Below are 13,030 nucleotides of genomic sequence, written 5' to 3'. Positions count from 1 at the left end.
TTTAAGTTTTAGTGAGATTAATAAAGTCATTTTAGAGCAGAAGTGTTTGAAGACCTAGAGGTAACAGGAATAAGGCAAAGGCTTAACCTTCTAAAGTAAGAGAAAGTACAAAGACCAGAGATTGTTCCTAAGCCGGTGTTATATTTTAGCAGGACATGTCACATTTATGCTCTGTAATAACCATGGAAAGTTGAGATGAGATTGGGAAAAAAAAAAAAAAACCTTCATTCTTTCTTGGTAAAGACATCAACAGACCAATCTCATTATTCACAGTATACCTTTCCTCATATTACCTGTAGCTAGTATCTGAGCATAAAGGAATTAATGAAAGGTTAGGGGTCAGTGTATTGTCCTAGATGAATCAACTGCAACCATATGGTAATGCTGGATAATGTAGCCAGTACTTATAAATAATCCTTATTTAAAATATTGTTATGCGGGCAGCCCTGGTGGCACAGCAGTTTGGCGCTGCCTGCAGCCTGGGGTGTGATCCTGGAGAACCGGGATCAAGCCCCACATCGGGCTCCCTGCACGGAGTCTGCTTCTCTGTCTCTGCCTCTCTCTCTCTCTCTGTATCTCTATAAATAAATAAATAAAATCTTTAAATAAAATAAAAATAAAATATTGTTATGCATTTCATGCAAAGAGCATTTGTCTTCCCAATTATGCATGTTGAATAATTTTCAAATCACTGTAAAACTTTGCAAAGCCAAGAAGGCAGGATTTACCAGTCCCGTTTTCCTTGTGAATAACCTAAGTCATTCATTTAACCTCATTCAGGTCATTGAAAACCTGCAAGGTACTAAGTATCCTCCAAACATCTGACCTTATGTTTCCACTTCAAGGTCCCCAGTACCGGTGCATTCAAACTCAAGCCTCCTGCACTGTTGGTCTATTCCAGTGGTTAAAATAGCTGATTCTCCACTCAGGTGGTATCCCTGGCGTCAAAGTCAACTTTTACCATTGGCCAAGAAGTTGTGTAACTTTGTACAAGTTACTTGAACTCTGATTGATTCAGTTTCTTCATCTGAAAAAATGATAAGAATGCCTTACCTTAAATAACTTCCATGGGGATTGTGTCAACCCATGTATGTTGCCTGCCCTTCAGTGACTGTTCCAAAACATTAGCTACCATTCTAGCCACTCGACACAATTTGTTAAGACCCTGCATTGGAACGAGGTGCCCAGGCATGGCAATGGACAAGGGCAGCTGATGGTTGACCTCAAAGAACTTGCATTCTCTTGCTCTGCCTTCAGACAACTTTGGTCAGAAGACCTTCTACCATCTGGCCTCAGGAGCATTCCAAGTTTTGATTCCTCTGTTTTTTAGAATAATCAGCAGGTCTGATAGATTTGATGTGCTCCAAACCCTCCTTCTTGGCTCCAATCTCCTTCCCTCACTCTTCTTTCTCTCTGGCATTTCGTCCTCATAGATCTCCAGCCCAAAGGCATACTTCCCCCATGAAAACTTTTCAGCAGCCCACCGGGGTCTCCCCCCTCTCTCCCTCCTACAGTACTTGCCTTCCATGCCTCAGACTTGGCACACAATCACATATTGCTTAACTTTGCTAGTTAGTACCACAAGCTTCCCTGTCATCTTTCCACAGCAAGACATGAAATTTGAAGAGCATAGGCATCTTATTGTATTTCTTTTTCTGTAACTTTCAAAGCAGTGGTTGAAAACTTTACAGGAGCTAGGCACGTGGTCTGTATGTGGGAAGTAGGCCCAGGAAGGACAGTGGTGAGTGGAAGTGTCATCTCCAGTCTAGAAGGAGTAGCTGCTACTTTGCCATCACCAATTCTTGTCATTGATGAAGAAGGCAGTATTTTATACCGCCTACACTGCAGTTGGAGAAGAGAATTAAAATAGCAGGAAAAGGGATCCTGGATGGCTCAGCAGTTGGGCACCTGCCTTTGGCCCCGGGCGTGATCCTGGAGTCCTGGGATTGAGTCCCAGGTCGGGCTCCCTGCATGGAGCCTGCTTCTCCCTCTACCTGTGTCTCTGCCTCTCTCTCTGTGTCTCTCATGAATAAATGAATAAAATCTTTTAAAAAAACAGCAGGAAAAAAGTATAGATCCCTGAGCTTTAACAGACAAACAGTATGATTCCACTTAAATATCATTAAAAGTCATTAAATCTTAACTATGAGGTCTCCCCAGCCCTCCGCTGGTATCACCATATTTTCCCTGAGTAGTATGAGACACCCCTCCTTCCCCTGGTGTCTCCAGATAAACTCCTCATCCGTAACCAAGGGAGATTTAAGGGTGCAGCTGTTCATATGAGAAGGACTGCAATGTGGATGTATTAAGAAACTCGGATGTGGGGGTCACTCCCCCACATCCTGGCTGGAGGAACTACCTCTCCTCTACTGCATTTCTTTCCTATAGATGGACTTCTAGAAAATCACAAAAGTTTATTTTAAATTCTTTATCTATGGTTTTATTTTCCCCAATACCATGTGGGAATGCAGGTCTGGTATTATCATATCTTGAGAATTTCCAAGAGAAGTCAAAAGTTGGAATTTACTGAAAAATCTCCCAGTTTATTTTATTTAGGTTGGCAACTAAATTCAAAAGATTTGAGTGCATTGTGCTGCCACACAAAATGCGGCTACAGACTTAGGAGTCTATCCAAAGGGTTGTGCACTGTACCCTACCTATATAAAATGCTTGGTATATTTGTAGGGTCATGAATCAGACTTCTGTACTATGGTTTGTTGGATAAAACTATGTTACTATAATGCCATATTATAAAAAGTACTATCAAAAGATTTCTTTGAGTAAAGAAACATGTCAGAGTCATTTAATATCCCTACAAAGTTTGGGAGCAATTTTACACTTCCTTGATAACTTAGACGTCTCTTGTATGTTTGGAGGTGCTCATTCTCCACCTGAATGTTATGTTCTTTGCTTACGTACTAGTTGTGACATTAGCCACATTTCCATTGAAATTGGCAGATACCGTTGTCTGAAGTGTCTCAACTTTGACATCTGCCAGGCGTGCTTCTTCGCTGGGCTTCACGGCAGGTCTCACCAGAAGGCCCATCCTGTGATTGAGCACTGCGTCCAGGTAACATCTAACCCCACGTACCAATGATTCATGAATCCAATCAGTACCAGCTACAGCAGCTTAAAAACTCTCCCTCCAGTAAAACCACAGATTCTCCTCCTTTCACTCGAGATAATATTTAAGACTAAGGAAGTGGCAAACTCAGCCTTAAATAAATATCTCTCAATATAAATATACTTTCTCTACATCATAGATTTCAATAAAACCTTTTGGGACAAGAAGAAGCCAAACAGCGTTCAATCTGAAGCCACTGGTCCCACATGATATAGCAGAAAATATCTGAAGAATAAGAGAGGGGAAGCACTGGAAATGGGTACAGATTCAAAGAAAAGGTTTTGGTTTGGTAAAAAGGATGAAATCAGGTTTCTAGTTACTAGTACCTGTCGGAGAAACTTTTGTCTTTTTTTTTTTAAGATTTTTTTTTATTTATTCGAGAGAGGCAGAGACACAGGCAGAGGGAGAAATAGGCTCCATGCAGGGAGCCTGACATGGGACTCGATCCCGGGTCTCCAGGATGACACCCTGGGCCGAAGGTGGCGCTAAACCGCTGAGCCACCCGGGCTACCCACTTTTGTCTTTTAAACATGTCTTTTCCTGAGCCCTAAACTCCCAGTATTTTTTCTTTAGGAAAAATGAAAGAGAAAGATCACTCTTTTGAGTTTTGACTGAAAGAATATAAAACTAAGACTTCATAGCTGCCTTTCAAATATTTTTTAAGAAAGTTCTAAATACTCAGCAAGAGAATTCAGAGCTTTTGAAGAAAAAAGAGAAATAGGATGGTCAATTTTAAGCAGAGAGCATTTTCATTTTCCCAGAAGGAACACTCCTCATCACTGAGTTCCTGTGAATCAGTTTCCCCATAGATGGTATCCCCCCCCCAAACACCACAGTAGTGAGGGATGTTGATCGGCTCACCTCCCCAAGGACAGCGTTCCCTGGTTCTCTTTAACATGAGTGGTCTACAAAAGTCAAGTGCTTAGTGTTGCCAAAGAATTCCAGCGGGCACTGATTTACTAAATAAATAGGGAGAGGTTGCCCACCCCATCCCTATTTCTAAAAGCCTGGGGAGGAAGAGGGCTCGTTGATGTTAGACTGACACCGTGTGGTCCCTTTGTTATTACACTTAGATTCCAAGTGCTGCAAATCTTTTAATAAGGCATCTGGTTCCTTTGTTCCTTTTAGCAGAAGTTCTTAATGTGGGGTTGCTGGATGAACTTCAGGCGGCCTGTGAATCCACTGAGGTTTCATATGGAATTAAATGCGTGAGCATTTTTTTCTGGAGCTAAATCTACAAGGGATCTGCCAACTGTGAAGAGCACCCACACCCTCAATGTTAGCAGCCCTGGACCTAGCTCTGCTCCGCAGCCCTTCTAGCTTTAGAAACCCACGTTACTGGATTGCTCTCGGGAAGAGGGGTTATTATGTAAGCTGGGGGTATTTAATTTGAAACGTACACTATGTGGACAAGTAGGATGTGAAGAAATTCAGGTAGTAAGGAAGGAAGATGATTTTTTTAAGGACATATAAGTGAAGTGAAATAGTTCCAAAAATTTTCATGGTGGCCAGTCCATCCAAGTGGGGGAAAAGGACCCCATTTAGACTGATAAGAGTCCTTTTTAATATTGGCCCTTCCAGCAGACGTCAGCAAAGGAGAATACAAAATTCCTCGTCAGGACCCTCAGAAACAACCTGCTCCAAGGGCGTGGTAGGAAAAAAGAAACTTCAAGAAGGCAGTGGCTGCTGGACCAGGTGACTCCAAAGGACTTGGCTAACCACACACAGGCCAGGTGAGTTTCTGTGAGTGACAGCTCTGCCGAACAGGTGGCAGAGGGCTTAAGATGCATTTCCCCTCTAAAAATGATCTTTAATTTTAAAATAGAACAAGAGGCAAAAATACTTCCAAATGGCCCATCCTATCATTTAGAATTATTCCAATTAAAGCATTAGACCCAGAAGACTTATAATATTAAAGTATTTGAATAACTTTGCTTTATATCCCTAGTTTTTTTAATATATAGTTTTTGGTGGTTTGCTTTTGAAAGCCTAATTCAGAATCAATATTTTATTCTTATTGAAAAAGTAGAAGAAAAACACTCAGATTCCCACCACTCACAGATGTGTGCTAGTCACATTTTAGTATTACCAAAATAGGAACTATGCGGCATTCCAATTTTTCATTCTTCTTTTCTTTCTCTAAATGGAGAGTATTTCCCATGTCATTAGTCTCCAAAATATGCTTTTTAATGGCCTCACTCTCATCCTTATAAGAGAGCATCATAATATAGAAGCAATCCCTTATATCATTGAAGATTTTGGTTATTTTTTAAAAATTGTCCCCTGAAATTCTTTAGTCAATATCCCTACATAAGCATCTTCCTATAGTTTTAATATTTTACTAAGATAAATTTACTAAAATAAAATCATTGGGTCAAAAATTGTGAACTTTGTTAACTCTCAAAATTCAGAATACCAAACTGCTCCAGAGGGTTATCCCAAAGCACACCAAGCACCACTGATTTAGGAGGTCCCATCACTTACCTAAAGATCATCAGCCTGAAGACAACTTTAAAAAGTCTTTGTGATGGGGATATTTGGCTGGCTTGGTCAGTGGAGCATACAACTCTTGATCTCGGGGGTTGTGAGTTCGAGTGCCACATTGGGTGTAGAGATTATTTAAAAATAAAATCTTTTCTTAAAAAGTCTTTGTGATGCTAATTCTGATGTAATCACTTCTTCAAAATTTAAAATTGTAGAAACTAAAACAAAGAAGATACTGTTTCTATGGGCTTATGATCATCAAACTATGGGGGAGGAAAGAAAAACAGAATTATTAATTCACTCCCATTTTATCTACTGAGAGTAGAAGAGATAAAAAATTTAAATCAGAATGGTATCCATTTACTAATTTCTTTTGTAATTTCTGATCTTCCCTCACATACCCACCAGCTTATTTCAACCTCAGTCCCAGACCCTATTTCTATGGCCATTTTGTCATTTTCCAATATAAATATGTTTGTATAGCTCTTTAAGAGAAAAAGTATACGTTGACATTGCAATTAGATGTTTTTTATGTCTTGCCTGTGTCACATTTACCTTGCAGGCTGTTATCAATATATCTTTAAAGTAAGAAAATTCGAGTATCATCTTGATGCATATCTTTAATATAGTACAAAGAATTTAAAAATAAGAACAAAGATATCAAGTACCAATTCATCTGTCTTCTTCAAGAAGACAGTTCTTTCCCTAACAAAGGAACAATACAATGTGTCAATTAGTCATCTGGATTTATTGAACACTTGAAATCTTATTTAAATTCCTACATTCTCATAGTTAGAACACAAAGATCCATACTTACTCTTAATTTGATTTCTTTGGCTGCTGAAGCCAGGCTGATGTTTTAAAAGCACAAATATGATGGCATTCCTCTTGTGCCCACCTCCCCCAAACTCCCATGCCTTAAATCCCCCCATTATATTCCCATTGTTTTTAAGCTAAAAACTAAGAGTTGTAATGACTTAGAAAAGTTCTGCATATTTTGGCCCCCCCTGCATACCTCTCTGGTTTCATCTCCCTAATCCCACATTGTCTGTGATCCAGCCTTCACTCCTCTCCCCCACCCCAGAAGACTAGGCCAGATCCTTCCCCACTGAAGAATTAAACCTTTACTTTACCCTAGCCCACCCAACTGCATGGCTTGAGGCTCACTCCTAAAGACCTACAGAGAGGGGTGCCTGGGTGGCTCAGTTGGTTAAGCATCTGACTCTTGGTTTCAGCTTAGGTTATGATCTTAAGGTCATGGGATCGAGCCCTGCATTGGGCTCCACGCTTGGTGTGGAGCCTGCTTAAGATTCTCTCCTTCTTCTTCTTTTACCCATCACTGCCTCCCTGCACACAAGCATACACACACATTCCCTCTCTCCTCTCAAAGTAATAATAATTAATAATAATAATAATAAAGACCCACAGAGGTCTTTGCTCAAATGCCATCTCATCCATAAGGCCATTCTTGACCACTTAACATTTCAGGCCCTGTCCCTACACTAGCACTCCCAATCATCCTCCCTTGCTTTATTTTTCTTCAGAGCATGTCATCAGCACCTGACACCCTATATATTTTACTTTTACTTTTTGTTTGTTTTCTATAATGTAAGCTCAGCGGCGGGGGGTTGAGGACCTTTTATTGTTTCCAGCTGTATTTCCAGAATCTATAACAACATCTGAATTTGATAAATACTCAATAAATGTTTGTTGAATGATTGGCTGATGGACTGAATAATACGATGATGGATGCATGATGAAGGAATTGATGGGATAATAAGTTAGGTCATGAATTCTTTTAGAATGGAGTATGAGAAAGTGTCACAAGAGTGATTGATGACACGGTGTTGGGAGAAGGTAGTGAAGTTTGATTGGGCTTTGTGCTCAGTCAGCGGTATAGCCTTGGGGAAGTCACTTCATATTTCTGTGACTCAGTTTCTTCACCTGATACTAGAGATAACCTGTCCTTCCTACTCCCAGAGTAGTATCAGTGGAGATAAGAGGAGGAAGGGAAATTGCAAGCACTATGCAAAGCTAAAGGTTTTTTAAATGTCAATGTGTTCTACTCTGTCCACCTGAGTACAACAGAGTGTTCCCTAAAGTAAAATTCTTATGTAATAATTTTCAGTTTCACCTAGATATTAATGAGTTCAGAAATTCTGATTAGTGGCTGATCTAGGAGAAATGAATGTGGAACATTAGTGTCTAACAATGTAGTAAGAGGCAAAAACACATCGCTGATATCTATTAAGTTGACACATTTGAATTAACCATCTTCCAAGGGATTAATGATTTTGCCAAGTGATGACACTGAATTCGTTCATCAACTCAGAAAATAAGCCTCCTCCCTATAATGTGAATTTACTCACTTTACATATAATGGTTTACACTGAGAACAGTTTCACTTACGAAAAACGTAACTGAAAGTCAGGTGCCAAATATCACCATTGTTATTAAATATTTTGGGAAATTCTTGCAAATATAATAAAAAGGAAATTAAAATGGTGAAACAAACAAAATAACTTTCATTTGCAGTCAACATCATTATACATACCCAAGAAAGTTCTAGTAAGTCTAGCAAAAACTTTTAGAATTAATAGGCTTTGAGTGGTGGGAAATAAAATACATATGCACAAATTAATAGCTCTTCACTATGATAGCAACAGCCAGCTAGAAATTTTATTAAGATCCCCTTTATAGTACCTGTAAATATAATTTTAAAGAGAAACTTGGGTAAAAAAAAAAAAGCTTAGCAAAAAAGATACAAAAGCCACATAAAAATTATAATATTTAAGAGTATAGAAAATAAGACCTGAACAAAAGGATAAATATACCAAATTCCTCAAAGATAAGGCTTTGTATAAGAATTGTACATTTTCCAAAAATTACTATAGTTGACCCTCATTATTCATAGATTCTGTATTTATGAATGTACTTATTCATGAAAATTTATTTATAGCTCTAAAATCAATACTTGCAATGTTTTTCAAGTCATTTGCAGACATGCACAGAATGGCAAAAAATTTGAATTGAATTTTTTTTTTTTTAAGTGAAATACTAGATTTATTCAAAGAGAAATGCATAATGCATCTGTGTAGTAATACTGTCTCTGTGTCCCTGAAAGCCAGCTATGTAGGCACCTTTGTCTATACACTTAGGCATTGATAAGAGGTACTGTTCAGGGCACACATTATGAAGAAAGAAATGAATGAGTAATTGATAAAACATACATATCATGACTACTGAAAATAAGATGAATAGGTAATGAAAATTTAGCACTTAACATCTGACTTTCATCCTGAGGACCTACAGGGAAAAATACAATAATCCATTTTACCCGTTACCATCTTACAAAATCAGACCAAATGAATATAAGCAGTGTTTTTTTAATTAAAAAAAGCAGTTTAATCTCAAACAAATATATTACCATCCTATTCTTTTATCCTGTATATGTATCTAATTGGCAAAACCTAGTGATCACTGAAATCAGAAAACTCCAATCCATGATGCTTCAACTGCTTGGATCAATAAGCATCTTACATATGGAACTCATTTTTTCTTATGCTATCAGCTTGATTATCAATCCCTATAAAAATGCTATGCCCTACTCCTTGCCTCCGGAAGCGTGACTGACTAGTGTTTTGCACAAGGCTAAGTGACAGTACTTCTGACACCCACAGCTGAGTGAACTGAGAGTCACTCTGCCTTCTTGTTTCAGCTCTTATACCATAAACATATTCTTTTCACTTTTTTGTGCTTTTTGATGGCGATTTCAATATTGCAAATTGCCCCCCCAAACATTGTGCTGAATGCTATCTGCCGTTCCTAAGCACAAGAAGGCTATGATGTGTCTTAATAAGAAAATACATATGTTAAATAACCTTCATTCAGGCATGAGTATGGATGGCTCTCAAGCCATGAGATTGTATGAGATCACTAAGGAGAGTGTAGACAGGGAAGGAAGGAGAACATATTGAGCCCTACAACAGTCCACTTGCAAAATTAGAGAGCAGAAGAAGAGCTGGCAGGGGAGACTGAGAAAGATGAATGATCTGGGAGGAAAACCAAGGAAATAAGGAATTGTGGAAGGTAGGTAAATACAGTGTTTTAAGGAGCAGGGCATGGTCTAGTCTGTCAAATGCTGGGGCGAGGGCAAGTAAGAATTGGCCTTTGGATTTTGCAATGAGGGAATCATTGCTGTCCTCAGAAAGAGCAGTGTAGGACAGCCGTAGTAGGAAAAATCAGACTAGAGGCAGTTTAGGAAAGAATGGGAGCTAAGGAATTAAAGATACCGAATAAAATTCTTTCCAGGATTTGTTACAGTAGAGGGAGCAAAGGGATGGTGTAGGTGGTAGGCAAACCTCAAGTGAAGAGAATGTTTTGTTATTGTGTTCAACTCTGAGTAATGTATACACACTACATTTACTTCTTACCCCATGTGAGATCATTTTGATACTTTTGGGTTGTTCCATACCACTTTCTGTATTTGATATACAAACATCAAATATATATTGAGTTTGTTTTTGGAAGAAAGATTGCATCATTTTATACACACTGTTCTGCCCCTTGCTCTTTTCACTAATGCGCCATGATAAATGTCCTCGAGTACAATAGGTAGGTGCTTAAATTTGTTCATTTAAGCAGACTTATGTTCTGTTGTATGCCTGGATCATGTGTGTGATCCACTACATATAAACATACATGGATACGTGTCTGGATCATGTGTGTGATCCACTACATGTTTACATAGTAAACACTACATTTACTATGTAGTGTTGCTTGTAGTCCCATAGGATCATTCCCTTCAGTACTCAAACATGCTATTTTTGGAAATATTTGGGGAAAATAGCAGCATGTTTGAATACTGAAGGGAATGATCCTATGGGAATAAAAGCAACATAGTAAATAAGAACACAGGTTATAGCCCTGGAGGGCCGGACAATAAACGAAAAAGAATGTAAGGATCCAATTGCAGAAAAAAATGGTGGAACACACATGATCCAGACATACAACAGAACATCATAAATCCGCTTAAATGAACAAATTTAAGCACTTATCTATTATACTGGAGGCCATTTATCATCATGCATCAGTGAAAAGAGCAAGGGGCAGAACAGTGTGTATAAACTGATGCCATTTTTCTTCCAAAAACAAACTCAATATATATTTGATGTTTGTACATCAAATACAGAAAGTGCTATGGAACAACCCAAAAGTATCAAAATGATCTCACATGGAGTAAGAAGAGAGTATGTCATCACTCACAGTTGTGTGACAAAGAAGTTATGGATTATTCCCATGCCCCACTGCTTAAACACGTAATTAAGTGTACCACAGAACAATCCCTTCTCTCCCTGTGCTCTCATCACATTCTGCAGAGATAATCGCATTATGTCAATAATGATCGTATATTCATCTGTTCATGAAATGTGAAGTCTCTGTGAGCAGGGAGTTCTCTGCTTTTATTTTTCATCTTTTATCTGCCATAACTCAAGATGGTGCGATGCTATAAAATAGTTTTTGAATAGAGGAATGAAACTGAGTGGAACTCTATAAAATGGAATATGCCTGACCTTAAGCTAATCTGCTCTATTCTACGTTCTTTCCAATATGACACAATAAACACACACTCGCACTTAGAACCCTTAGTATCTGACCTGAACAGGATGACCTGGGGGATATTATGCAGTCATCCCTAAATTTCTTTGCATTCTCATATCTAGATTGTCAAGAAGGCAGGCAGGAAATAAAATCCCCATTTCCATTATTGGCTGATTGCTCCCTATCACCTAAGTAGTTGGATGGGAAAAAGCACGGGCGGGGGTGGGAGGAAGTCATGCTACTTTAATTTGAATAGCGAATTGAATATCTGATTTAACAATTTCTAAAAAGACTTTCCTCAATATCATGCCTGATAATTAAATATTATTACAATTTCTTATAAAACTCTGCTTTATAGCAGGATTTCCATTCAGTATAGTAGCTCCGAAGAACCAGTATATGGAAGTCCAACTAGACCAGTGGAAACAGCAGCCACAGTGGCTTCCAAAAAAGTATCTCCAATGATATCTCGGGCTCAGCAAACTGATAAGAGCAACCCACAACACCAGGTGAGTCCAAGAGGGAAAGGAATCAGTGCGGTCAATCTGGACCCGTTTGTAAGGATTCAGTGAGATTCAGTGTGGTGTGGGGACTATTTTCAAGATGTTAATGTGATCAAAGAAAATATTGTTTAAAATAACTTTTTATCTCCAATCATAAGGTGTTATATATTTATTACAGAAAATTTGGAAAAGCCGGCAAAGAGCAAAAAACAATATTATGACTACAAACCGTGATATAACCACTATTTTAGTATTTTTAATTAAATTTTTTCTTTTAATTCCAGTATAGTTAACACATAGAGTCATATTAGTTTCGGGTGTGCAATATAGCATACAATATGGTGATTCAACAATTTTATACATTACTCAGTGGCCATCGTGGTAAATGCACTCTTTACTAATATTAATATTTTAATATTCATATATTAATATTTTGGTGTACTCCTTCCCCTGTTTTAAAAATAGTTTACATCATACTGTGGAATGTATTATTTATATACTTCTGTATCAGTGTAATAAGTTATATTGGGAGCATTTTCCATTGCCATTACAATTCTTCAGAAAACATTGTTGCAGTTTTTATTTAAATGGATGTAACATTATTTACCTAACACCTCTTCTGTTGTTGGATATTTGAGTTATTTTCAATTTTTGCTAGAATTTAAAAGTTTACTATTGAAATCCTTGTACATTATTCTTTGTACATGGCACCCCAAATATTTCAATAGGATATATATTTTTTAAGATTTTTATTTATTTATTTGAGAGAGTGAGAAGAGGGCATAAGTGGAAGGGAGAGGCAGGGCGGGGGGGGCGGCGGGGGAGAGAAGCAGACTCCCTGCCGAGCACAGATCCGACATGGGACACAATCCTAGGACCCTGGGATCATGACCTGAGCCACCCAGCGGCCCCAGTAGGGTATATTTCTTAAAATGGGATCATGAGAATGAGAAGTGGGATTATTTTTAAGACTCTTCATACTTACTGCAAAAATACTGTTTAGAAAAGATACACAAAACTGCACTCCCAGTGAATTCAAGTAATTCTCTCTCTTGATGCTTCTTACTGTTACTTATAACTTGTTACTGTCACCAAATTTTAAATTTTGTTACTTTTATGAGCAAAATATATTTTAGTTGCCTTAATGTCCCTTTCTTCTTAATTTAGAAGGCAATTGTATTTACTCTTTTGCTGGTGTCCTTTGCCCAGTTTTACCGATGCATCAGTTTGTTTTATTAATGTATTTGAACTTTTAAAACTTTAGCTGTAGGAAACCTTTCTTCATAGCTTTTAGTCTTATGTATAATGTGACTTACTA

At 38.1% G+C, this 13,030-nt stretch overlaps 1 protein-coding gene across 1 annotated transcript in view; it reads left to right on the top strand.

The window, feature by feature from the left end:
- The window catches only part of DYTN (dystrotelin), a 50,640-nt gene that overhangs the window by 18,352 nt on the left and 19,258 nt on the right, over positions 1 to 13,030 (top strand). The window contains exons 8-9 of the mRNA XM_041737485.1: positions 2,959 to 3,070; positions 4,709 to 4,857. Of these exons, the coding sequence (XP_041593419.1) occupies positions 2,959 to 3,070; positions 4,709 to 4,857 (261 nt within the window). The remainder of the gene's footprint in view (positions 1 to 2,958; positions 3,071 to 4,708; positions 4,858 to 13,030) is intronic.

Source organism: Vulpes lagopus, chromosome 22 (assembly GCF_018345385.1).
Source record: "Vulpes lagopus strain Blue_001 chromosome 22, ASM1834538v1, whole genome shotgun sequence".
Lineage (NCBI taxonomy): Eukaryota > Metazoa > Chordata > Mammalia > Carnivora > Canidae > Vulpes > Vulpes lagopus.
The sequence above is the reverse complement of the archived record's forward strand: the minus strand, read 5'-3'. Positions and strand labels throughout refer to the sequence as shown.